Consider the following 27881-nt stretch of genomic DNA (forward strand, 5'->3'; position numbering starts at 1 on the left):
TTTTAGTTTAAACCTTGGATTTCCATTTTATATGATTAGAGATGTAAATGGATCGAATACGGATCAGATATAGTATAATCCGTGTACATATCCGATTAGTTTCCAATTAAATTTAAATAGTTTTTGGTTAATTTTTCGAATACAGATTCCCTTAAGCCAATAGGAACATGAATCTGATATGGATTTTCGACTTTCGATTTAATTACATCCTTAGTTATTTGTGTTGAGCAGAGAAGAACTACAGAGGATGGATACTAGACTAGGACTAATGTTTGAAAGACTCAAGCCACTGTCCATTGGGGTTGATGTTACAGGATCCTATATGAAATTATACAGATATCCTTATGATTCTTTTTTTTTTTTTTTGTTTAATTACATGTAATATATCATGACCTCATAAGGGTATTTTATATTATAAAATACTATTTACAAAATTATAATTTGATCATTTTTTTTATTATAATTGAATGGATAATATAGCTTTCGAATGGGTTCGGGAAGTGTTTGCATACCAATTTTTTGAATATAGATCTCCCTAAACGGATATGAATACAAATTAGATACGGTTTTTCGACTAACCATTTACATCCTTATTTGAGATCTTAAAAGATTCACTACTTAGGGTTGGGCCGGGCTTGCGCTGAATCCGGCCCAACTCGACCCTATGTATAATGTATGTAAATAAATTGGAGGAGCGTCTCGTTGGGAGAGCACAGGAGCCATGCGTGTGTGGCAGCCAATAAGAGTGCATACGCTGGCATCTTGGGGGGTGGGATTTCTGTCTTTCAATGGGGTGGAGAAATCATTTGGCCCCCCTCTCTCTCAGACCTGGATCCTCTAATTTCGAGCTGCCCCTACTTCCGTGCCCCCACACACAACAAGATGCAAAAGACCGCCTTACCCCGATCACGCAAGGCAGTAGAGGAATCCGCCCCCACTATGTCTAGGAGTGGCCCCTGTATCCCCCATAAAGAACTTTTCTCCAAATAAGTTATAAACATATACACAAGCGACCCACACTCTTTATTTTTGATCCACCGACACCAATCAGTCTTAAAAAGTTTTGTTAACCCTCTTATGATAAATCAAATACATAGAAGTGTGAGTGGTGTTTTTTTTTTTTTTTTTTGTCTGGGTAAAGGTGAGTGCTGTGGATGGACTTAAAAAAATAGGGGTGGATTATTTATATATATTTTAATCCGGCCCGGCCCAATCCCTATGTATAATGTATATATATATATATGTTTTTAGTAAACTATTTATAATGTACATATATATACACACCACCCACCCTCTTTATTCTTTTCATCCACCAACACCACTCACACTATTTTTTAATAATCTATCTACATCACTCACACTTTTATGCTTCCTTGATATCATGAGGGTTAATATTTTTTAAGAAGGGAAAATAACAACCCCTCCCTGTACTTTTCCCTAATTACATCCTTCTCTTGTGTTCAACAATTACACGAACCTCCTCTACAGTTAAAAATGGGTTACAAACAATCCCAGTCCGATAGTGTGTCTCCGTTAAGTGATGACATTAGTAAGTGATAATTTATTTAATACCCAAAATACCCTTCTTCTTCTTCCTCGTGCAACCCCACCCGCCCCTCACCCCTCACCCCTCACCCCTCACCCCCCACCTCTCTGCAATCCCGCCCCATCTCCAACTCCAAGCTCTTCCTACATTCATGCAGGAATGTATCTTTTTCATCTCAGTCCTAATTACCGGCATCCTTCGTCTCCGGCTGCGGCAGATGACAGTGTCATCTCCAAACATCTGCTACCAGACAATAATTTGCTCCGAAGGATAATCCAATAAAAACCCTTCCAACATAAATTGGGATTTTCTTTTTCTAATCTGTATTGTTTGTAAACAGTGAATTGCAGATTTTTTGAATCGGGTGGATAAAATTGAATGTCGGTCATGGGTCCAGTGCACGGTATCTGATCGGGTATCGATCACTCATAAAATCGATATAATACAGATATAGTGTCGGAATGGATCAGCCGTATCAGATAAAATAACCCTTGAATTTTTTTTTTAAAAAATGAATTTTTTGACCATTTTACCCCTTGCCTGTACCGTATCACTTATACAATATCGACACAATATCAGGATTGCCTACATACGAAACCGATATATATCACCCAATATGATACCGATACTTAGAACCATGCTTCAAAAAAATCTTCACAGTTTTCAATGTTTATGAGTTATCATTTACTCAAAAGAAGAAAAAACAGAGTAGCAGTGACTGTGACATACAACATAAATAGAAAGAGAAGTTGAGAAGGGAAAACAAAAAAACAGAGATAGCAAATAGGAATGTGAGCTGGACTCCAAGCTGCTCGGCAGGACCATGCTGTCCTGACATGGGGCTGCGTGCAATGTCCACCTTACCCCTGCCCAAACGTCTTGCCTGAGTGAGAATAAGGCGGTAATTATGCGCAGCCCTGTGTCTAGGCAGCACGGTCCTACCGGGCAGCTCGGTAGTAGAGGATCTGAATATGAATCAGAAAAAGAGAGGAGACAGAAGAGGAAGAAGAATGTGATGCTTCTAATGTAAATCCTTCTCTTCGCCATCTTCTTCATCAGGCAGTGAAGCATTCACTCGAAGCTGTTGGAAGCATGGTTTAAGTGCACGATATCGGAACGGGTATCGGAAACACGCAAAACTGATACGATATCGATACAGTATCGGCTATAACGGACAAAATTACCCCTAAAATTTCTTTAAAAACCAGTTTTCTAACCATTTTACCCCTTGTAGGTACCATGCTACCGATACGATATTGGCACGGTATTAGTATCGGTGACTAGAAAAACCGATATGTATCGCCCGATATGAGCGATACAATACCGATACTTAGAACCATGTTGGGAAGCACAAAAAATTTGTTTCTTGATTCTTGTTAGTCTGATTTCTTGTGTCATCAGCACGGGTGGGAGCGAAGTTACAGGAAAGGGGTTGGGGGTGGGGGTGGGGTTGCTGGGAAACGGTTAAAGGTAAAATAGTCTTTTTCAAATTATTACTGACACCATTCTAATAAAAAATTATCACCTCCAGTTCCTGGTCCAGCCCAGTTTCCCAGTGCCTATAATAAAGGATCCCACCCAGGCAAAGTGTTCGAGTAGGGGTAGGGTGATCATTGCCCCTCCCCCCATTAGAGGCACTAGGGGAACTGGGCCAGGCTGGGAACTAGAGGGGACAAAGATCCCCAATCTAATACCGCTAGAGGGGGTACGAGTATAATTGTTGAAAACATAGGAGAGAGGATGTAATTAGGGCAAAGTACAGGAGACGGTGTTCAATTGTCCCTTTTAAGAATGATTGGTGTTGGTGATGTTTCATTTCTCTGGTTTTTTTAGAGGATATAAGGACACAATTAACAAAATAAAGGGGTAGTTGGGGTCGGGAATAGCAAAAATCAAGGGCTAATAGGGTCAATTCAGGCCAATCCAACCCAACCTAACCCAATCAGGGTCAATTAGGGTGGGAGAACTTAGGATTGGGCTGGGGTTTTAAAAAACCCAACCATTCCAATCCATTGACACACCTAAATATCACTAGTCACCCATTTTTTGAACTGTGACAAGGGACGATGGCTATGCTAAAAAATAAATTTCATACAGAGACTTTGATGCTTTGTTCTCCAAATAAATACGATAAAATATACTTGCTTTTATTTTAAGGAGAGGGTTTCTTACAAGTGCAGTTTCAAGAGAATAAAGAATCCCTTGTGGAATTTGACAAAAAAGGTAAAGACATCTATAACGTATCAGCTCGAACAGTGATATGTGAGATGATGTGCAATTTTATTTTTAAGCTGATGATGGGCAACTTGGTATTCTTCCCGCATCTCAAGTGTTGTTTTTTCTTTCTTTCTTTCTTTTTGTTCTTTTTGTTTTTTGGGTGTTCTTGGTGGAACCCACTAGTCAAGTATTACTAAAAAGTTTCATAGAACTATAAGAATACTAATGCTATTTGGATTTCTATCAAAAAAGAAATTTTAGATGACACTTTCAAATATTTATAAAAAGTTTCATAGAATGCTATTTGGATTTCTACCCAAAAATAAAATGCTATTTGGATGATATTTTCAAATTAAATTTATTCTATTTTGGTTGCTTTTCTCCATTACATGGACCCATCCATGATTTCAGTATATAGCCTACAAAGAACCCATTGAGGGCCACTTATATGGAAACAGGGGGAGGGGGGCGCCACTACGAAGTGCTTCCCCTTCATTGCTGACATTTTCTTAATATTCTAATAATTCAACTGATCACATGTGGCACTATTAAATAGGGGTGTCAAACGGTTGGTTTTGTCCGATTTTGGTTGGGTTGAATCGATTTCGGTTTGAAAATGAGTCGGATCAAAACTAAACCATTAAAAAATTTCGATTTTCGATTGGTTTCGATTTCGGTCCAATATGATTTCAGTTTATTTTGATTTTTTAATATCAGGTTAGTACCTGTTTAGATTGGTTTGTTTTCGAGTTTAAATCATAATGAAATCTTACATAAATCACAAGACTCCATGGCCCAATGGATAAGGTGCTGGTCTACGGAACCAGAGATTCTGGGTTCGATCCCCAGTGGAGTCGAACTTGGTGTTTATTTTGATTGTTAAAGTTCTAAATATTCGAAAAAAAACACTTTAAGTCTATCTTCCCAAGTCAAGCAAGTTTATTATTTTTGGGAAAAAAATCCAAGAGTATTGAAATTGATTTGATATGTTCATGTTGTAACTCGAACAAAAATAATGAATTGTAAAAAGAAGTTTTTAGAGATTCATCCATGCATAATTCAGCCTTACTTGCAAAGGTAGCATGGAAGCTATGGAACCAACCAAATTCACTATGGGCCACATTTAATAAAAGTTTTTACTTTCCCCATTGCTCTTTTCTTGAAACCACTATGGATAATCAACCTTCATGGGCGTGGAGGAGTTTGCTTGAAGGGAGGAAAGCCTTGCAGGCCGGTTTGATTTGGAAGATTGGAGATGACAATTCGGTGAACATCTGGGAGGACAACTGGGTCTCATCCATCACTGGTTTCAAACTCCAATTCCCTAAGCCGGAAGGGTGTACCCTAGTCACAGTTGATGAACTTATTGATCTGGATATTAGGACTTGGAGGAATGATGTGCTCCCCTCCTTTTTCCATCCCTCGGATGCTGGTGCTATCAAGAAAATTATGCTGAGTTTCTTTCCGGGGGATGATTCACTAGTGTGCGGTTTAGCTGCCTTTATCTGCTGGGCGCTCTGGAGAGGAAGGAATGAGTTATTTTTAATTCTATAATGCACCACCGGCTTGTCTGGATAATATCTCCAAGCATATCCACTTAGAGAAGAGCGTTTACCTCCTCTTGATAACTCCTCGGAGCATGCCCATCAGCCACTTGGATAACACATCCAAGTAGTAATATTCAAATTTATTATTTAGTTTAACTATATATTTTATTTTAAAAAATTAAACTCATTATTATCTAGGTGGCAAGCCAACCTAGGAAAAACGTTGACTTACCCGATTAGTAAATCCATGCCCTAACCCATCAGTCACCCCAAGAAAAGCATGACTTCAAACATTATCTAGGCTAAGGGTGGCACCTTTAGTTAAATATACTGATTGAAGGTGACATGGATAATTCATCTACAAACTTTGGAATCGTTATACTCTTCTGTTTCAGTACGGTGCTGTAACGTATCGTGCGGTGCTGCAGAGGCCATGTGATACAGCGTGCCTCATATAGTGCATATGGTCTCTGCAACTGTCGCACGATGCGTTACAACACTGTGCTGTAATAGAAAAGGATAACAATTGCAAAATTTGAGCACCAAATTTTTTTTTTTTTTTTTAATGCAGTTAATATAAGTTATGAAAATACAATTGAAACTAACTCTAGTATAAAGTGCTATATATATGTAGGCAACTACTACTTATGACTATTGCATCAATTATAGTATATTTACTGGAAATTACCGGAGGGGCTTATGGATGATTAAAATATATTATTATTTATTAAATTATTCTTTTATACTAAGCAATAGTGCCATCTAAATGTGATCGTTACACAACAATTGCCTTGCGTAGTTGGTGAGTTGTGGTGAGCTTCATACCCATGCTCACCAGGAGGTTCGAGTTCTGACTGTTATCTTCCCACCCTATCTAATCTTGCAGTATTATCAAGCAAGTCAACGTTTTTTCTAGGTGGGCAAAAATCTTGTGTAACGCTCACATTTAATGGTTGGTACTATGTGCTTATCATAAATAAATAATTGATGTATCAACCAATTAAGTGACAAATTATCTACCCAATATATATTCTTGGGTTTGAACGAATTGTAGTTTTTACCAAAAAAAAAAAAACGAATTGTAATTAGTTTTATTCCTCTTTGGCTATTATAAATAAGAAGGCTTTCCCCCACACTTCATATCAAATGACATCTTTTCATTCCTAGTGTTTAACCATTGTTTTGAGTATTTCAATCCCATTGCTTAGCGATTTCTTGTTTGTATTTTTGTTTCAATACAAAATGAGTTGGTCGACGAATGATAATTTTTTTGTGAACGGAAAGTTAGAGGTCTTTTCGATCGACCTCTTTTCCGAACCATTAAAATCAACACGGAGCAGAGCTGTCGTCTACGATGGGCCTAAGGATGATGAGTTCAAGAGGATTTTGCTTTCAAAGAACCTTCGTGTAAATTGCCAAGGAAAGGCTATAGTACACATCCAAAAGCGCGATGACGAGGGTGAATACATTGAAGATGAGTATGAATCCTTCGTTCTAGAAAAGGTTATACCACTAGGCCATTTGGTTTCTCAAACGTACCATTACCAAAGTCGCAAGAGGTGATCAAATTGCAAAGACTCCTGGAGAATACCAAGGCTGAATTGACGAAGAAGAATGATGAGCTCAATGAATTAAAGAAACGGAAGATTGATCTAGAGGGTGTCAAGTTTGACCCTTCTCGGCTCTTAGGTGTCCAGACCGACTTCTTTGAGTTGTGCCGTAGGATGAATGGAACTTATGTTAACAAGGAAGGGCAATATATAAAGTTAGAGTTTACTAGTACCATTGCCTTCAATCAAAAGAGTTCAGGCCTGCCAAGGGTTTCATACGTACCTATCCTGCAAAACAAAATATTCTTCTATCCACAAAAAGACATTACAAACACAATTTAGGTGCTTTGAGACAGTGTGCTTACAACCAAAGGATAATGCCCAACTTTGGGCTTCGTGTATTACTCATTACTCAACTCAATTCAATTGCTACTACAGATTAGGAGCTCCAACTCCTACTTTAGATAGTGCCCCAACACTCTCACAATAGCACCCACTAGCTGAACATCTAGGGAAATAAGCTTGGGAATGACATTTCTGTAACTTGTTTCCCCAAGAATACTGTGGAATTTCATTCACTTCCACTCACATTTATTCTAATACATTAATAATACTACTAGGGAACTTCCTAATCATTTAAATAGGGATGTAAATGAATAGTCGAAATTTGTTTCCGTATCCGAGTCCGTGTCCGTATCTGTTTACCACTATTCGAATCCGTCCGAAAGCTAAATGGATACGGATACGGATAGGCTATAGCTATCCGAAAAGTAATATTTACATGTAAAAGGATAAAATATCCGATCCATATCCGTTTAGCACTATCCGAATTCGTCCGAAAGATATTTGGATGCTGATGCGGATATAGCACTATCCGAGCCGAATCCGATCTGTTTACATCCCTACATTCAAATCACATTAAAAATACTAAGGTTGTGTTTGGTATGCATTCTTGGAATGCATTCCAAGTCGATTATGCATTCTCGGATGATAAAAATAGTTGTTTTTATTATCCAAGAATACGAAATTGATCTAAAATACATTTCAAGAATGCATACCAAACACGGCCTAAATGAATCTTGAGAAATGGAATTTACCCTTTATAATGTATATAAATAAATTTATACAAATATACAAAGTACTCACACTCTTTATTTTTCAATCCTCCAACACCAGTCCTTCTAAAAAAAAATATTGCTTACACTCTTATAATAAATAAAAAATGGGAAAAAGATCTCTATCCGGGAGTGTGACCTACACCAGCACTCCCATGAGTCTATCTCTCTCGTCCCTATATGAAAAGACACCTCTGCCCCCTTATTTTAAGGAGGAGAGAGATAGACACATGGGAGTGCTGGCATAGGCCACACTCCCGGGCAGAAAACTGTATCCCATAAAAAATACATAGAAGTGTAAGTGGTGTTGATGGATTAAAAAAAATAGATCGAGTGTGGGTAGCGTGTGTATATTATTCTCTTGAAATGTATTAAATAAATCCACTACCACCCACACTCTATTTTTTTAATACAATTACACTAGTCACACTTCTATGTTTTCTTGATTTCTTATAATAGAGTTAATAATATATATTTTTTTTAAGAATGATTGGTTTTGGTGATATTTCATTTTCTCCCTTTTTTTAGGACATGTAGGGACACGAATGACAAAATAAAGGCGTAGCCAGACGTGCATTTCAAAAATTAAGGGCTGATAGGGTCAATCAGGGCCAACCCAGCCAACGGCTGAGCCCGACAAGGCTGGGCCTGGGTTGAGATATCCCTGCCCAACCAAGGATTGGGCTGGGCTAGGTTAGACCTGGGCTGAGTTAAGAGAACTTAGGATTGAGTTAGGGTCTAAACAATCCAGCACATCGCGGCCCACTAATACCCGTAGATATCACTAGTCACCTATGTTTCGAACATGACAAGAGAGTGTGGCTATGCAAAAAAATAAATTTCATACAAAAATTGTGATGCTTAATTTTTCAAATAATTATGACAAATTTTGGTTGCTTTTATTTTGTTAGAAGGTGGTGTTATATTGACGAAGGTAGCTTTAGCTTGCTGACATTGGTAAATCATATCGAAGGGGTGGGTGATCCCGATTCGATCATTGGATGGGCTATGGCTGTCCTATCCTGTTATCAATTCCTATCCGATATTTGTAAGTTCAATTTAAAGTTTGGGCTGAATCTAATATCTATGCTTCTTTCATCCTTCCCAGAGGAAATGCCTTCCCCCCTGCAACTTTATCGGTGAATTAGAAAGTAGTGTTTTATTGATGTGGTAGACTTGTGCATGGGTATGGGTTGATCCACATGATAAAGGTCTTCATATGCTTCCTGCTAATCAATTGTTACTATATATCCGTCATTCGGTTATCTTTTGGGATTGGTGTGTGGTTTGTGTGATTACACTTTCATAAAAAATAAAAAAAAAGTGTTACTTAAAAGTTTCATAGGACCATAAGAATGTCATTTTGATAGAATATTTACATGCACAGTACATTTTCTTTTAAGAATGGTTAGAATAGATAGAGACCGGCTTATAGCTGGGCGGGATTGAATGCCTAACACCTTGGTAGCCGCCGGGTAAAATAAAAAGTCTTATCTATTAGAGTCAATTCTCTCTCCCGAAAGTGAGAGAGTGAGAGACTTCATGAGTCTTAGACCCTTATCTAGATAACAATTCCCAAAAGAGCCCCTTTCACCTCCTCTTTTCTCATCAACCAAAGAATTGGTGATCGCTGATACCCCCCCCCCCCCCGGGCCTACGCCATCAATAACCAGTTAAGAATAGCATTTTGAAGTTAAGGTTTTTTCTTTTTTTTTAATCTCATTTAACACTCCTCACCTTATCTTTTTAGCTGGGTGAGTGAGATGGGTTAGAAGTCCTCCATTACATAAAACTCACCCATAGTTACCAAGTAGCAGATTGTGATAAAAGTGGAAAGACAAAGTTTACAAACCTATGTGAATTGTAACACTGCCGTGTTAATAATATTAAGAGACGATGTTCTCTACCTGCGAGCGTACGGGGCTGTAGACTGCACCCAGACATATGGGGTGGGACGGGCACATCATTACATGTGATACTACAAAGATCAACTTTACTACATAACTGCCAATCAACGACCCTGATTATACATCACCTACTGTAGATAAAAGATTTGGCAAAATACAAATAAACAACAAATCCTACTGCAAGGAGAATAGCAAGAAGCCAATAGAAATAATCAAGATGAGCCCTATTAAGATTGTTTGAAAACCAACTTTGTTGGCCATCCCCACCGGTTACCTTCTCAATTCCAGAGATAAGGAAGCTGCTTAGTAAGTTCCCAACCCCAAAGATGCTAAGGTAAAGTGCAAGACCCACACTCCTCAACCTATTTGGCATCTGCTCATAGAAAAATTCTTGAAGACCAACCCTAGTGAAAACATTAGAAATTCCAAACAAGATGTATTGAGGAACCAACCACCAAACACTCATAGGAATTGTTGCTTTTGGTATATCCACTATCTTAGAATCAATGGCTGTTTCAAGCCTTTCCATCTCAACAAGAGCTGCCACAACCATTGCAATCATAGATAAGACTATTCCAATGCCTATCCTTTGAAGCATGGTTATGCCTGAGGGTATCTTGGTAAAATTTCGCGCCATTGGAACTAGGAGACGATCATAGATGGGTATGAAAAGGAGGACAGAGAAGCTAGTGAAGAATTGAAGGGATGCAGGTGGTATTTGGAACCCTTTCCCTATTTTTCTGTCCATGGTAGCTCCTTGCTTGGTGAAGAATGTATGGTATTGTGCATACACAGTTCCATATATTATACATGTAGCCCATATAGGAACCAACCTTAGTACTGCCTTTGCTTCTTCTACCTCACTCACATTGCATGTTACCCAACCTTCCATGGAATTGTCTGCCTCAATAACCAATGCCTTGTTAAGGAACCTGAAACATATAAGCAGAAAGAGACTGAGAGCCTTTTTAACAGATTCAATCTGATTTCCTTTGTTCTGTTAGGTATATTCTATAATCCTAATATATGTTCTAATATAAGTCTACTTGAATAAGGAATCAGGCTGTGGTGGATCCCACTGGAAAGAACGCATCTAACTTAAAACCCTAGTCTTTTCCATAAATACTAGTTGGAGACAGCAACCTATTTATTCCAAACTTGATATGTAGAGTATATTGCTTTAAGCAACTTTAGGCTTAAACCCAAAACCCTAACATATTCTTCCACTCAGGAAAGAAGATAGTTGAAATGCCTCATAGGGAGAGGGATGGGTATGCTAACAGCAAACTGTAGGCCAGCACCCTATCAAAGGGATGAAGAGACCGGGAGATAGACACATAGGGTGCTAGCTTACAGTATATTGATAACATACCCAACCTTTTCCTCATTCCATATTTCAAGTACTTATTTTGAAGTTTCTACTTTATATTATGATTTAGGGTTTTCCTCCCCCATCGATCGCTTTGCCCAATGAAGTATAATGCTTTCACTATTTACCACATGACAGTATATGGGTTAGTCCATGTGATAGAGGACAAGACAAGCATCTGATTGGTACAATTTCGGCTTAAAATGAGTAGAGGAAGCAATTAAAATTACAAAAGATGTCATTTTGTATTCTATATTCATCTCCAATATTGGATGACATTTTGATAATTTTAGTAAAATTTTAAATATCAAAATTTGAGAAACTTTCCCTTTTTCCCGTGAACTTAAATTTGGTTACTAAGATGTATGTGGGGTCCTCTATCGCATGTATTGTCAAGTGGCAAACCGTGAAGCATTATACATGGGTTAATTTACTAAGTCGACCTAAGGTCTGGGTCTTAAAATTTAGATTATGGAATTAAATTGAAGTTATAATTAGTAGATGTAAAAGACATACCGGAATTGATTTGAACCAGTTGGAAGAAGAGGAGCTTCTCCTTCCTCATCAACAGTGGCTGTAGGTGGAGTAGCTCGCCGATTTCGAACTGCTGCAACTAAAACTCGCAAAAAACTTCCAAATGGATTGATGTTATCGTCGCAGCGACTGTAGCGATAATTCTTCCTTCCAAGCAAGAAAACAGCAAGTGCAAGTACAGTGCAAACACATGGAATTCCGAATCCAAGACCCCAATTCAAATTGTCCTGAATGTAGGTTAAGATCAATTGTGAACATATACTACCCCCACACAGTCCAAAAAGCCACCAATTAAAGAAAGAACTCTTAGATTTGCTTTCTTCTGGATCTTGCCCATCAAATTGATCTGCACCAAAAGCTTGTACGCATGTCCTATGCCCACCTTGTGCAATTGCCACCAAATATAGAGAGCAAAAGAAAAGAATGACTTGGTATTGAGGAGGATGACATGATGTTGCTGTGTTGCTGTTGCTATAGCAACTAGGATGAGTGAAAGAAGGAATAACAGCTGATAGTGTTAACAAGCTCAATCCCTACCAGAAAACAAAAATATATTTATAGATTGAAGCTGAAACACACAAGGAAAGTTAACATAACCTCTCACTCTCTTTTTTTTTTTTGGGGATCAGATATAAAGTGAAAGGACCGAATTTTCCATCAGCCCCAGTGAATGAGAATCCATTCACCAGAGTCTTCTCAATAGGCATGAGAGGGTATTATAAGGGTATTTTGGGAATATATTAAAACCCTAGAATAGTGGTTGAACTAGGGGTGCAAGTTGGCCCGAGCCTACCCTGAGCCAAAACAGGGCCTGGGTTGAGATACCGTAGCCCTGAGGGTGGGTCAGGGTTGGGAACTTTTGCCCTTGAGTCGGAGTCAGGTCGGGTTAGGTTTGAGACCTCGGACTGAGTCCGGCCCAGCCCAACCTAACCCTATTTTCTTCTTCTTCTTTCTTTCATCTTCTTCTTCTTCTTCTTCTTCCTAGCTTGGCCAGCCCATGCATCTCCCTTCCTCCCCCCTCCCATGGTCAGGAGCTAATCAGGGTTAGCCTAGCTCAACCCTAAGGGCAGGTCAGGGTTAGATTTTTCTGATCTTGCATCAGGGCTAGGCCAGGCCAGGCTTAGGCCTAGCTAAGGGTACTCAGGGTTGGACATGGATTTTAGAAATCCCAGCCCAACTCAACTCTGTTGTAGTCCTAAGCTAAACCTTCACTATGAAGGAAAACTTTATACAAAAAAAAAAAAAAAGTGGGATTATGTTTCGTAGGTAGATATTTATCTCTAGAATGCGTATTAAAGGACCTTCTGCGGCCTTCTAGAAAAAATAGACCTGAAAGGAAAAGGTTGAATGATTCCTATTCGGGACCACAGCCTCAGCCAGCTCTCCCCTCTCTCTATTCCTCTTCTCTAGGTGGGAAGAGATATCATACTTTCTCAGGACCACTCAATTTAAGGATAAGAAGATTCCTACTCGATCTAAAGAATCCTATATAGGAGAAAGTGATGGGAAAGAGATAGAATGGATGGACTTTAATAACCAGAATTGAAGGAGGATAAATTTTATCCTTTCCTTATCCTTTCATATTTTTTAGTTGGACTTAAATCAATTAGGCGCATGCAAGTCCACCTAGGGTATTATCCTTACCTCATCATTTCCTTATGATGACAAAAATATACAAAAGAACAATTGAAAATTGTCGCATGCCACGTTCTGACTCTTGGGCCTAGGTACAAGGTTATTAAGTAAAATATGGCTGTTCAACCTTCATGAAAAGATAGAAATTCTTAAAGATACAATAATCATTTTGAATGAACCTTTGGCGTAGGAAAACGTAGGAACTAAATAGTGTTTCTTTTCCCACAAAGAATTTATGATAGAAAAGTGAAAAAGGAAATATCCAATACTTTTATTTCTTTTGCTGAAAAAAAAAATTTCCAATACCATTGGCTAGCTCCAAACTCTTCCTATATATAACCCAATGCATCACCATTTAATTATATCGATGGATGAAATTTCCATCCTCCCATTGGTCATTGTGTATTTTTTATTCATTGATATATATTTTAGTGATTTAAATAGAAAAATTATCTTCTGCAATTTCCTGTCCGGTCCAATTCCCTAGTGCTGCAGGCACTAAGAGGCAGGTGGATCCCACCTAGGTAGAGTGTTCGGTAAGGATGGAATGGTCATTGTGCCCCCCAATGTTAGGGGCACTAGGGTATCTGGACCAGACATAGAATTGCAGAGGATAAACATCCGATTTAAATGAAGATGATAAGATCTTGCTAATTATTTATGGGAGAATGTTTTCTGTGCCGGATTGCGTCCAGACACATGGGCCTGCCACTCAAGGGGGTACGTTGGTCATTGCACCCGCCCCCATATGCTTGGGCGTAGTCTGCACTGCCGCACAGAAAACAACACCCCACTATTTATATGTTTTTTTAAGACATCAATCCATAAAGTCTCTCAATTTTGTCAAAATATGTTTGGCAAAAAAAACACTTGCAACCATATGAGAGAGGGAGAGAGGGAGAGAGGGAGAGAGGGAGAGAGAGGAACGAACCAAGACATAGACGAGAGAAGCGAAGAAGATGGTTCGATATCGGCCGAGATAAACATCGGCAACAAAAGCTCCGACGAGAGGGAGCATGAAAGCCACCCCTGACCAAGTGTTCACGGTCACCGCTGCCCTCGCGGTCGACTGTTGGAGCGGCCCAGTTAGGTAAGTGATCAGGTTAGAACTAACTCCATTATAGGAAAACTTCTCTGCGATCTCTACTCCTGCAAAAGGGATTTTTTGGATTCCTCTAGCTTTAATTAAAACCACACAAAGCTAGCCATGAAGAAAGAATAATTAATGGGTAAGTAAAACAAAATTAATTAAACTCTCTACATACATAGTGCTAATTAAGCTTATAATTAAGGTCTCTACCGATGATGAAAACAGCAGATCTCCATCTGCCAGTCTTGGATCGAATTGCTGGGTGGCCTTTGTAATCTACGGCACCATTAACTGTATCTCTCAGTAAGGGAGCATCCATTGCTGTTGAAGCTTCCACAGAAGGGCCTTTCAGCTTCTTCTACTAAAAAACAACTACCATATATGACATAAACCTTATCCTATCATTCTTTACTCATGAGTCATGCATGACGTTAAAATTATCTCATGTGTGGGGTCCATCCAGTAGTTGGCGGCTTGTGAGTTGTGAGTCTCGTGACTCGTGACTATTTTTACATTATAAAAAATAACACGTGACTATTTTTATGAGTGGGAAAAGCTAGTTTTTTGATGAAAGTGTAATCACACAAACCATACACACCAATCTCAAAAGGTTAATCGATTTTTAGGACCGTCAAATGATGGCACATTGGGTGTGTGAGTGTGGTGTGTATTGTGTATATCTGTCATTCCACGGTCCTAAAAATTGATTAACCTTTTGGGATTGATGTGTGGTTTGTGTGATTACATTTTCATAAAAAATAGAAGGGATGTATGGGAAAAGCTAGTTGTCACCTATCCAACTCGATAAAAGTAATGTAACTTATTTTTTAGTTGTCTAAAATATCCTTGATAACAAAATCATGATTGGTGAAAGAAAGGGACAAAAAGTAATTTCAAAAGCCAATAAGTAGGGATTTTTATCATCTCAAGTGCATGATCCACTAGTGCATCTCTGGGAGATTGACACCTGGCAATTGATCATTCAACGATCAATAATCTTGAAAACCCAAAAAATCACCCCAAAAACCTTTTGGAAGAAATCACTTCTCCTATCCTTCGCTCTCTTCTCTGTCACATGCGACCACCGACGATCAAACTAGAATCCGTGCTCTCCTCGATACAAATTTGTAGAATGATGAACCCAGTTTTTGGATTCCTCGGAGGATAACCGGTATGTCATAGCTTAACCCAAGTCCTGTGCTTCAGAGTCCAGATTTGCAATAATTTGAACAGGTTCTAAAACTCTGTTTTGGGGATTTAGAATTTTCAACCCTTCAATTATTTGGTCACTCTTTCAAAACATGATTGCCACACAAAGCTCGACTACAAACCTCATCCGGACGCATCAAATGATAATGATATCCATAATATCATCCCCTCCCCTTTAAGTATCCCTAATATCAAACTCCTCCCCCAAGTTTTGAATAATGATAATATCCTCCTTTACTTTTGAAAGATTCTATCAATCGTACCCTAAGTAGCTAACGGTGTTAAAACAGTATTTCAAAAGACGATATTTTCCTTCAATTGGAGTTAAATAAAAAGGCAAAAACCTTTAATTGGCTAATCTCATACTTGTGTTTTTCTTTTTCTTCTTTTTCTGGTTCCTCCTGCAACCAATGACCGAACCCATCTAACTACCACAGCCACCAAATCCTCAATTTCTTCTACTCCTTCGTCTCCTACTCCTTCACTCTCATCTTCTCCGTTTTCTAATGTAAAAACCCAACTCAAACCTCCAAACTCCATGGCTGCCACCAACCAAACCCTCTTCTTCCTCTCTGCTTCTTTTCTTTTTCTTCTTCTTTAATACCCTAAACCTGTAAGACCATCTCTATGGATTAAATAGGTAATTCCAAACCCTATGGATTCTAGGCCTTAGAGATTCCAACACTAGACCATTGTTTGAGAGATAAATTCTTGGAATTAGATCTGGTGATGGGTTTTGAACCAGATCTGAAAGTAATGCAAAAAAGAGAATCGACCATTAGTTTCTCAAAAATATTAACTAACAAATTAGTCGCTATAAACTTGTTTAAAATCATAAATCAAACCCACGAGCAGAGAAGAAACAGGGGAGTGTAGAAGTCGTGAACGACGGCGATCCTTCCGACAAGTTGACCGTTGGATTTCCAAATTGATTATCATTATCATATCGTCGTTGAAACTATGGCGACAAGTCTTGGTTCCAAGCAAGAAAATAGTAAGTGCAACCAATTTGGCTCTCCTCCAGCCGTGGCGTGGTGGGAGGGGGGGGGTCCAATCCAGCAAAACAATGGTGGTTTTGATCATTTCACAGGTGGGACCCAAGGGGCCCCCTATGAAATGACCAACCCCATGTTTTTGGGGAGTCCGATCATGTACTTGCACAATGACAGCCCTGATACACTGATTAAACAATGCGTGGCAGAGCATTAACCGGTGACCTCTTCCTCACAAAACGCCCCACTTCTTCACCCTCTTAGGTGTAGGTGTGTGTGTGTGTGGGGGGGGGGGGTGGGGGGGGAGGAGGATAGGGGATGGGATAGGCCCCAAGGTAGTTTGAACTTTGAACTCATGACCTCTTATTTAAGGAGTTGGTCTTTTACCAACTGAGCTGACCCCCTGGGGTCCTTTCCCTTTTTATTTTATTTTATTTAACCTACCACGCCATTCTCCTCATCTTCAGTCTCTTTTTTTTTTTTTTTTTTTCTTTTGTAAAAATGTCCACAGTCTTCTTCTCCCACTTTAGATTTGCAGAAGGCAACCCTCCCTATGATCACTAACGCTATTGAAGATCACTGAAATTTTGCGTCGGTTTTCCAAGTCCAATACTGAGAACAAAGTTTCCAATCCCTAGGTGTTGGCCAGCAGGAATTTAGCTGTAGAATTTGGGAGATTTTTTAGAAATTAAAAAAAAAAAAAAAACAAGAAAGAGAAGAAGTGGGGCGTTTTGTGAGGAAGAGGTCACCGGTTAATGCTCTGCCACGCGTTGTTTAATTAGTGTACCAAGGACACCAGATTGCTGTTCAAACTCGTTTTCGGATGTTTTTGCTGGGCTGGACCCTCCAGCTCCCGCCACGGCTGGAGGAGAGCCAAATCCAAGTGCAACTACCATGCAAACACATGGAATTCCAGATCCAAGACCCCAATTCAGGTTATACTGAATGTAGGTTAAGATGGAGTGAGTGCATAAAGCACCTGAACAAATTCCAAAATACCACCAGTTGAAGAATAAACTCTTGGACTTGCATTCCTCTGGATCTATAACTTCAAATTGATCTGCACCAAAAGCATGTTTGCATGGCTTGTGCATACCTTGTGCAAGTGCTACCAAATATAGAGAGCAGAAGAAGAAGAAGAAGATGATGATTTGGAACTGAGGTGGATAGGGCTGCAACAAGGTCGGGTTGGGCCGGGCTTTATAGAACGCTAGCCCGACCCTGAGTTCTATTAGCTGGGCCCAAGCCCTACCCGATCTGACCCAGACTCAGGGCCTTAAAAATCCAACCTTGACCCGCCCTCAGGGTCGGGCCGGGCTGACCCTAATTGGCCTTGATCATAGAGAGGGGGAAGGAAATGCTTGGGCTGGAATGGGCCGGAGAGAAAATTATCAATTTTACGTAAAATAACACATAATAAAATGTATTATATCACTTATTACCTTCATATATAATATATTATATAACAAAATGTGGGTGACGTTTAAAGTTTATAATATATATTTTATAGTATAACTTAAAACAGGGTCGGGCCAGGCCGGGCTAGGCTTAGCCCTAGGCCTCAACCCTATCCCGACCCGATCCTGACTCAGGGCTAGAAATTTCCAGCCCTGACCCACCCTCAGGGCCAAATATCTCAGCCTAGACCCTGTTCGGGCTAAAGGCGGGCCAGTGCGGGCTCGGGTCAACAAGGCCAAACTTGCACCCCTAGAGGTGGATGACAAGAGGTTGTGTTAATGCTGGTGTGGCAACTAGGTGGACTGAAAGAAAGAAGAACCGTTGATCTAGTGTTAACAAACCCAATCCCTACAAAATAGAAATTATGTGTGCATTCAATGGGTAGTGCAACACTTTTATAAACTATAATGACATCATAGGCCTCATTCATGTCTAGTAATCCTTGGGCTATAGCTGATCTAATCCAGGGTTCCATTACAAAAAAAAACCTAATCTAGGGTTCAAGGCCATATGATTTACCCAACCCAGTCGGCATCGGAATAAGCCTGTAATATGTAAGAAGAGGAACGATCAAAGAAAAGACCATGAGTAAAAGTGCCCTTCAGGTACCGTAGTATGCATTTAACCAGGCTCCAATGATCTTCAGTAGGGGCGTGCATAAATTGGCATGCCCGATTAACAGCAAATGCCACATCGGGGCAGTGAGTGTCACATACTGTAGAGTACCAACGACTGACCTATAGCGAGTAGGATCTGAAAATGCCACACCCCCTGAATCAAAGGCCTTAGAGGAGGTAGCCATAGGGGTCAATATGGGTTTGCAATCAGACATACCCGCCCGCTGAAGCAAATCATGAGTATAATGTGTCTGGGAAAGCAGTAAACCATGGCATTGTGGGGATGCCTCAATACCCAAAAAATAATGCAAAGGACCTAAGTTCTTGATAGAGAACTCAGTGGCCAATTTAGAGAGAAGAGGAGAAGGTGAATCAACGGCAAGGGCAGAGGACGAAGTGTTGGGGTCTCCCGTCGGAAAAAAAAAAAATAGGATCTGCTCGTTGGAGCTATATTGCTCTAATACCATATTGTTTGTGAAATTGTATTTCATTACTTGTCTTTCAAGAGATTACAATATTGTATTTATAATACAAGAGGTGTAGCTAAGGTAGAAGAGCTCACATGTGATAAAGTTAGTAGTTTCCCATTGTCACATGGGATTACTATAGAAAGAGTCCTAAATAGAGTGAAGGATAAAAGAGGAAACCCAATATAACACGATCTCTTGTGAGAACGGCTATATTGGTCAATAGAGACTGAGAGGAGTAAAAAGATTGGAATAGGAGGAGAGAGAACCCAGAGAATAAGAAGACCGCAATTTTCACCACTGCCATCGCTATTGGGTGGAGGTAGCCAAAGCGTTGCTTTCTGGAAGAGAGAATAAGATCCCTTTGGATGGTGATCATCAAAGCATGCCTAACCATGAGAGATTTAATAACCGGAGCAAAAAACCAAACCAATGTAAAAAGAGAATCCCATTAAAAATCTACCAGAGTAATCGCGAAACACTCCTCCTATGCTAGTTGAACCTGGACAACCAATACATGTTGGGGTACATGCCTTGTATTCCGTCGCTTGGTTTGTGGGTTGATTCCGAAGGGCCGTTAAGAGGCTCTAGGCCTCAAGGTAGTTCATGTGATGAAGAGAGAGATAGTAACAGAAGTGCCAATGTACCCTGCCCATCGGATACAAGAACCTCAGACAAATTTCAGAGGGGGATGCCCAATTTCGAAGCAATGACTACTCCAAGAAAGATTCACATCCTTCACTTGGAAATAATTCCGAAGGAGCCAAATGTAAATCTTTTGGCTTCATTTGATCCCTTAAATAAGAAATCAAGAAGCCTTTTAAGTAAGGGAATAAAGGAAGACCTCTACCCAACCACAACTCAAAGGGGTCTACGCTTTCTTACCATTATAGTAGCGCAAATGTACACAGTTATAATACTAAGATCAACTGTACAATGCCCCCTCAAAGGCTCTGATTATACATCTGCCCTTTTGTAGACATAAGATTTGGTAAAATACAAAAAAATTGCTAGTTCTATAGCACTTAGACCAGCAAGAAGCCAGTAAAAGTAATCAAGATGAGCTCTATTAAGATTGTTTGAGAACCAACTGTCTCGGCCATCCCCACCAGTTACCTTCTCAATGCCAGAGACAAGAAAGCTGCATAGAAAGCTTCCTACACCAAAGATGCTAAGGTAAAATGCAAGACCCACACTTTTCAAACCCTTTGGCATTTGATCATAGAAAAACTCTTGAAGACCAACCATGGTGAGTGCTTCAGCAATTCCTAACAGGATGTATTGAGGAACTAACCACCAAACACTCATAGGAACTATTACTTTTGGTATATCCACTATCTTGGAATCAATGGCAATTTGAAGCCTTTCCCTCTCAACTAGTGCTGCTACTACCATGGCTATCAGAGACAAAATTATTCCAGTTCCTATCCTTTGAAGAGTTGTAATGCCGGAGTGTATATCGGTAAAAACTCGGGCGAATGGAATAAGGATACGATCATAGATCGGAATGAAAAGAATGATGGAGATGCTAATGAAGGTTTGAAGGGAGGCAGGTGGTATCTTGAACCCCGAAGACCCTATTGTTCTATCCATGGTGGCTCCTTGTTTGGTGAAGAAAGTATAGTATTGTGCATCCACAATTGTATATACTATACATGTAGCCCAAAAAGGAAACAACCTTAGTATTGCCTTTGCTTCTTCCACTTGACTAACACTGGAAACTAGCCAACCTTCCTTGAAATCATCTGATATAGTACTAGTAGCAGGTGCCTCGTCCAGAAACCTGTAACATAAAGAGAGAAAAGGAATAAAGGCCTTGTGATTACTAATTGAAATTGCTCTATGGTAAAGGAAAGCTAAGAGATATTCTTAAAAGGACATCAATTGATGATCTCTCCCAGCTCAACTAGGCAAACTAATTGCTTAGTATATTGCAAATCCACAAAAGAAGTAAAAGGGGGACTCTGATTTCAAGAACATTTGACAGTTCATAGTTAAATTTTGGAAAATGGGTTGTAAGCACATTGAAAGTTTTCCTTTAGATGAAGATAGAATCTCTTCATCCCAGGTGATTTGATGCTTTGATTGGATGCTTGGAATAGCAAATGTCATCATTAACTCCCAGTCCTATTGCCAAAGGTCCAAAATGCCCTTTTTCAATTTGATTAGAGGACCAAATCCTGTGGATTGAGAGGTTCTCTCCTCACCGAGGGTGAAAGGAAACTCGGTCCATGAACTTTTTAGTCTTAAAGCATTAGAAGCACCCCATTAAAGTCACTAAGAGAAGCTTCCCCTCCCCAAACCCTTCATTTAGTGATATTAGAAAAGTAACTTACTTCCATCACATACCTGAATTGGTCAGTACCATGCAGGAAAAGAGTCTCTCCTTCTTCCTCATCAGTGGCTGTTGAAGGAGTGGCTCGCCAACTCCTTACTGCTGCAACAAATGCTAATGCAATTCTTCCAAATTGATTATCGTTATCGTCGTTATAACTATGTCGATAAGTCTTGGTTCCAAGCAAGAAAATAGTAAGTGCAACTACCATGCAAACACATGGAATTCCAAATCCAAGACCCCAATTCAGGTTATCCTGAATGTAGGTTAAGATGGAGTGAGTGCATAAAACACCTGAACAAATTCCAAAACACCACCAGTTGAAGAAAGAACTCTTGGACTTGCATTCCTCTGGATCTGTAACTTCAAATTGATCTGCACCAAAAGCTTGTGTGCATGGCTTGTGCGTACCTTGTGCAAGTGCTACCAAATATAGAGAGCTGAAGAAGAAGATGGGTGGACTGAAAGAAGGAAGAACTGCTGATAGTGTTAACAACCCCAATCCCTACAAAATAGAAATTATGTGTGTTCAGTGGATAGTGTAGCACTTTTATCATCTATTATGACATTATAGGCCTCATTCATGTCTAGTAATCCTTGGGCTATACCTGATCTATTCCAAGGTTCAAGGCCATATGTTTCCCCGAGCCCAGACTACAGGCCCAATATTTGGACTTAGGATTACCCAAAATGAAGTCCAGGTCGGGCCGCCCAAGTACGAGCCCATCAAGCTTGTATATGCCAATTAGGGCCTAATGCTCTAACTTTTCAAAAGAGTACGATGTCCACAACTCCATAAAAGGCGTATTCAATGCACAAGGCTCCCATCACTGCGGAGTTTGGGGAGGGTCATATGTACACAGTCTTACCCCGACTTCATAGAGAGTTGATTCTCAACTCAAACCTGCAACTACTATTTTTTTCGGTAAATATCAGCTACGTGTATATTAAAATTGTAATGAAAATGTTACAATAAGAAGGAGTACTACATCAGTATGTTTGGCCCTTAACTTCCCACAATGTAACTGCAGCTACTAGATCACAATGGAACAACCTTATTGTTGCGCCAACTCCATATCACCCATTATTCTTTGTCATTGACTCATGAAATCAAGTGGAAATTTTATGACCTTATTATATGTTTATAAACAATTAAAACTGCAACATGAGCCCTCTTATAAATTTAAAATAAAAAATACAACAGGAAAAAAAAATTAGGTGACCACTATGAAGTTGAGATAGGTCACAAATTTGATGCGTATAGGACATAACTTATCTGATAAAAATCCCTTGTAGTGTTTAATCTTGTAGTGCCTTTGCAGCTCGGGCATGCGAGTTCGACACATGAAAGATGATCGAGCAGAAAGAAAGACAAAAAAAAATGGATGAAGCATCTTCCATGTGTCGAGCACCCAGGCCCTAACTACAAAGGCACCCCAAGATTAAGTAGAGCAGAGGGATTTTATCCTTATAGGTGACCGGTTTAGCTAGTAGCTACAAGCCTACAATAACCCTTCCAATGGAAGAACAAACTTTTTTTTTTACCTGTAAATTCTCACAAGCAACCCAATTCCTCTGTTCATGGAATCGTTGTCTACCGTGCAACAAAATTGATGGAATCTTTCAGATGTACATTCTATTGCTTCGATAGCAATACCACCAGGCCAGCTTCAGGATTTGGTCGGTGGGTGACAGCCAGGTTGGGGTTGGGAACAGGGAACTGTACGGAGAGGGGAGCCGGAGCTAAAGCCGGTGAGAAGAGAGAAAAGGGAAGAGGGAGAGCCGGAGGGGAAGGAGAAACCGGAGACAGACGAGAAGAGGGGAGAAGGGGGAAATTACAGAAAAAATACCTTATCATAAAAAATTAGTAAAAGGTGTGGATGGGTAAATAAGTCCGGTTACAATGATATCTTGTAACAGAGTTGATTACAAAGAGATTAACCCTTAAATAAAAACCCAGATAGGTCTACATTGTAGACCATATAATAAAAAATGAAGACTGTTGGAAGAACCTAAAAAATACCAATTTGTTAGTAAGATTTAAGATACTGCAATCAAATCAAAAAAGCTTACTTATCTCTTACTGTTATTGGCAAAAGGAACCTAACTAGAGGGACCCACTTAATTCATTTTTATGGGCAATCCTTCAATTGCTTTCACTTTTATTTTCTTCTTGACGTCCACGTCCACCATCAATGGAGAATAATAGCTTCTTAGCCAAGAGAATGACATCAGAGTGAAAGGGATTGAGAAGGCCACTAAAAACAAGAGTGATAAGGAGTTTTTGTTTTTGATAAGCATAGACAGAAAGAAAAGGGAGGAGTGAAAGGAGTTGAGACTCATAGACAGAAAGAAAAAGGAGGGGTGGAGGGTGGGGGGCGGGACCTAGTGGTTTGTGCTAGTATGACCAATGGGAGGATGAGATTTCTGTCCTTACATATATTAAAATGGAAACCATTCTTTGAGCAAGTGGCATACAGGAAAGTACCAATCAAGTGGGACGGTTTTCTATTTAAAAAGGCCGCAAGATCAATTTATGAGAGGCGGAGAGAGATAGGGACCTGATTTGGAAATTATCTCCTACAGTTCTTTACCTGGTATGGTTTCCTAGTGCCTCTAATAAGAGGAGGGTGGACCCCACCCCGACAAGGGTTTCCTATGTATATTTATTTTCTATTTAAGTGAGGAGCAAAGAGTTAATTAAGACAGGGGTCATAACAGTTGGATTAATTACAAGTAAGATCCTTCACATTTTCAAAAACTTTTGTTATAATCAATAACATGTTTATAATTACATTAGGTCCTTTTTCTAGTGCATATCATAAGATAAGGCCATTTAACTTTTAAATTTCATAACAAGGATCTATGGAAGAACAAAGACAATGACCACATGTCTATTTAGTTAATAATTTGTTTTGGGTGGAAAAATAGGCATATTTAAAAAATATCAAAGTATATAACACTCAATATTAGCCATCTATTAAAAAAAACTGAATTCAATGTATACCCTTCCATGTACTTATATTTTCAGATGTCCATTTCTTTTGATAAAGTTACATTTTTTCTATTAAATTTTTGGGATAGGTTTCTTAAACCGCAGTTTAAGAAGGAATCTCCATGCTACATCAATGAGGTGTTCGAAAATGGTATTATCCATATAGGGTCTACATGATTACAATAAAAGAGTATTTGTGTGAACTCTACTGTTTATTATGTGCGAAGGGTAAAAAAAAGGGGGGGAGGGAAATTGCCAAGATCTACTAATTAAGAAAATTATTTACAAGTTTAGTTGGTTTCAAATTTATTTTACAGTCACAAATTTCAAATTTAAAAAGATGTACTTAATCCCCCAAAGGTAGTTACTGCTTATGAGTTCCAAGAAAAAATAAAACTGATCTTACAAAAATATCCCTAACATTACTTCTATCAACCGTTCGATTATTGCTTATGAGTGAGTGGCTAAGTAAGTAGTGGGGTTTGTCTTCAGAAATTTGTCTTTTTCCTACCTGAATAATTGCTGCTTGTTGATGTTTATAGCTTGATATATGTACAATTATCAGTCGTCAACTTAAGAGCTTATTTATTTTTATACAAAAAAAAAAAACAAAGGATGGATAATGTTGATGATAATGGCAGTACTACAGGAGAGATAGGCCAAAATGGGATTGATCTATATACGTTCACTTTTGTTTTGTATGGTGGCAGAGAGGGAGGCCGCATCCCACCCCCCCTTTTTTTTTTTTCGATGAAAATATAATCACACAAATCACACACCAATCTCAAAAGGTTAACTGACTTTTAGGACCGTAGAATGACGAATATACACAACATACACCACACTCATACACCCGATGTGGGACAACCTACCCCTTATTCCCCAGGTTGTTTTTTCACTTGATTAAACAGATAAATTAACAAACCATTACCCTAGAATTCTGGTTTGAATTTGCAATTGGAGATTGGGTTCTTCAACTTTGCAGAACTTCGGGTGATTTTACTCTTTAATAAGGTTTAAGTTGTTTCAATTAAAAATTATATTACATGTCATATCATATCATGAGAGAGAGACAACCCTTGTTTTAACATGTAAAATGAGTTCCATTATAGTGCTCTGTAGAGATCATGTACCATAACCTTAGCTACCCGTCCCCACTGTGAGAGTTTATAAAATAGAAAAAAATGGAAAACAAGGATGAACAACTTCTAACACACTATCAAAATTACATATGCAATTGCTAGCAGAAAAAATTGATTTGGGGTAAGGTTTTACAACGGAATCAATAAACTGTTTAGTAATCGAATCAATTTTGATTTTAAAATGTAAATCATTTATAATGGAATGGTTGAGAGTTGGGAGAAGTGATGTTAGGGGTATTTTTGGAAGAACCGTTTTATTATTTCTTGGGATTTATAAGCAATAACTATTTCAAATAAATTTTTTTTCAAATTTGAAACTTGTAAATGTAAAACAAATTTGAAACCAATTAAACTTGTAATTAATTTCCTTAAGTAGTAGATCTGGGCAATTTCCCCTAAAGAGAATCTATACAAAGAGAGTGTACCACTCTTTTTCTTTAAAATTTTCACCATTTTTATCTACTTGCACAACAATATTAAAGGAAAAAAAAAATGCTAATTGATCGCGTGGCTCCTAGATACAAATGAAAGAGCACACGAAAAGACTACTTAACCCCAATGAAATAAAAAATTTCATCCAAACCAATGCTTCTGTGAACACTCCCATTGACCCCCACACTGGTGGAGCCTACACCACCCTTTAGCGTTGTCTTGTCCTTGACACTTGACAAGCAAGAGACTTTGGATCTCTTTTATTTAGCCAAAAATGGGAAGAGAGAGAGAGAGAGAAGAGAGAGAGAGACGAACCAGAACATAGAGGAGAGTAGCTAAGAGGATAGTGCGATATCGGCCAAGATAAGCATCGGCAAGGAAAGCTCCAAAGAGAGGCAGCATGTAAGAAACCCCTGTCCAGGTGTTCACATTCACCGCCGCTGTTACCATCGATTGCTGAAGCGGCCCCGTCAGGTAGGTTATCAGGTTGGAACTAATCCCATTATACGAAAACCTCTCTGCGATCTCAACTCCTGCGAAAATCAAAATTTCAATTTAAGCTTCCTTCCTAACTTCCAATTAATTATTAAACCTACACGGCCATGGCTGGTAGAATTGGGAGGAAAAAAATCAAATTAATTGACCTCTATCTAGCACCTAAATTGTAAAGCTTTCAGAACACATACCGATGATGAAAATAGCAGATCTCCATTTTCCAGTTTCCGATCTAATAGCCGGCCGGCCTTTGTAGTCGACGGAACCTTTAACGGCATCTCTTAGTAAAGGAGAGTCGTCCATTGCTGATGAATGAACCATCTTACAGTTCTAAGGTCCAAAACCTGCACCACCAATCCCAATGGCACGAGTCCCACGGAAAACACCCTTCGCAGGCGTTCAAATAGAGTTTTGGAAGGCCAGTTTAAATAAGTCACGTCTCCCCTCAATCATTTAAGTGGGTTTCTAATTGTTTATATTAAATAAGGGACAATGTTCTCTGTGCCGCAACATCTGTGCCGCAGCACATGGGCCTGCCACGTCTGGGTGCAGCTTGCGCTGCGGCAACCATTAAATAAATAAATAAATAAAACTTAGGAAATAATCTTGGGAATAAAAAGAAAACTAGGGATGTAAATGAATAGTCGAAATCCGTTTCCTTATTTGTGTTCGTATGCATTTTGCACTATTTGAATTCATCCGAAAGCTAAACGGATACAGATACAGATAGGCTATATTTATATGTAAATGGATAAAATATCCAATCTGTATCCGTGTCCGTATCCGTTTAGCACTATCCGAATCTGTCCAAAAGTTAATCGAATGCAGATGCGGATATAGCACTATCTTAGCTGAATCCGATCTGTTTACATCCCTAAGGAAAACCCTCTCTTTCTCTTGGTCAACAAACTTCATTCACGGTTTACTATTTTTCCTTATTTTAATTTTTAAAGGAGAGTTCTTCACCATTGATTTATTTAGAATCTTTTTACAATACACCTACGATGAAGAGAAATGTTCAATCATTTTTTAATGTTCTATTCCTAATGCTCGGTAATGCTGCAGTGCTAAGTGGAGATGTTGACACATGGCAGCTCGATCATCCAACAATCTAAGCTCATTGACTATGTTGAGCTCGAACCGTTGGATGTCCGAACTGCCACATATCGACATCTTCACCTAACACTGCTGCACTGCCAAGCTTTAAATTGAAGAGGATGATTTTCCGT

The 27881-nt window shown here is 39.1% G+C and overlaps 2 protein-coding genes and 1 non-coding gene across 3 annotated transcripts; 1 reads left to right on the forward strand and 2 right to left on the reverse strand.

Moving 5' to 3' along the window:
• Positions 1–4547: 4547 nt before the first annotated feature.
• TRNAR-ACG lies at positions 4548–4620 on the forward strand. The gene has a single exon. It is a non-coding gene; the product is annotated as a tRNA-Arg (tRNA).
• A 5386-nt stretch (positions 4621–10006) lies between these two features.
• On the reverse strand, positions 10007–16259 carry LOC122663256 (protein NRT1/ PTR FAMILY 5.10-like). Its single transcript, XM_043858943.1, has 3 exons — positions 16152–16259; positions 11768–12318; positions 10007–10814 (listed from the first exon to the last, which is right to left on the reverse strand). The coding sequence occupies exons 1-3, from the start codon at positions 16257–16259 to the stop codon at positions 10007–10009; spliced, it is 1467 nt and encodes a 488-aa protein (XP_043714878.1).
• A 3865-nt stretch (positions 16260–20124) lies between these two features.
• Positions 20125–26973, reverse strand: LOC122661573 (protein NRT1/ PTR FAMILY 5.10-like). The gene is made up of 4 exons (XM_043857011.1): positions 26844–26973; positions 26473–26690; positions 21603–22093; positions 20125–21036 (listed from the first exon to the last, which is right to left on the reverse strand). The coding sequence occupies exons 1-4, from the start codon at positions 26971–26973 to the stop codon at positions 20211–20213; spliced, it is 1665 nt and encodes a 554-aa protein (XP_043712946.1). The 3' UTR covers positions 20125–20210.
• Positions 26974–27881: the final 908 nt, after the last annotated feature.

The sequence above is a fragment of the Telopea speciosissima genome, chromosome 5, assembly GCF_018873765.1.
Source record: "Telopea speciosissima isolate NSW1024214 ecotype Mountain lineage chromosome 5, Tspe_v1, whole genome shotgun sequence".
Lineage (NCBI taxonomy): Eukaryota > Viridiplantae > Streptophyta > Magnoliopsida > Proteales > Proteaceae > Telopea > Telopea speciosissima.

Bases quoted from the DNA above. Each gene is read 5' to 3' on its own strand.
- LOC122661573 (XM_043857011.1), bottom strand. From the start codon at position 26,973: ATGGTTCATTCATCAGCAATGGACGACTCTCCTTTACTAAGAGATGCC. The intron at 26,691-26,843 runs GTATGTGTTCTG...TGATTTTCGCAG, and splicing joins ATCTGCTATTTTCATCATCG to GAGTTGAGATCGCAGAGAGG. The intron at 21,037-21,602 runs GTATGTGATGGA...TTTATGTTACAG, and splicing joins CATGGTACTGACCAATTCAG to GTTTCTGGACGAGGCACCTG.
- LOC122663256 (XM_043858943.1), bottom strand. From the start codon at position 16,259: ATGGAGTTTGGAGGTTTGAGTTGGGTTTTTACATTAGAAAACGGAGAA. The intron at 12,319-16,151 runs GTAGTTAGATGG...GTTTTCTGGTAG, and splicing joins TTGAGGATTTGGTGGCTGTG to GGATTGAGCTTGTTAACACT. The intron at 10,815-11,767 runs GTATGTCTTTTA...TATATGTTTCAG, and splicing joins ACTGGTTCAAATCAATTCCG to GTTCCTTAACAAGGCATTGG.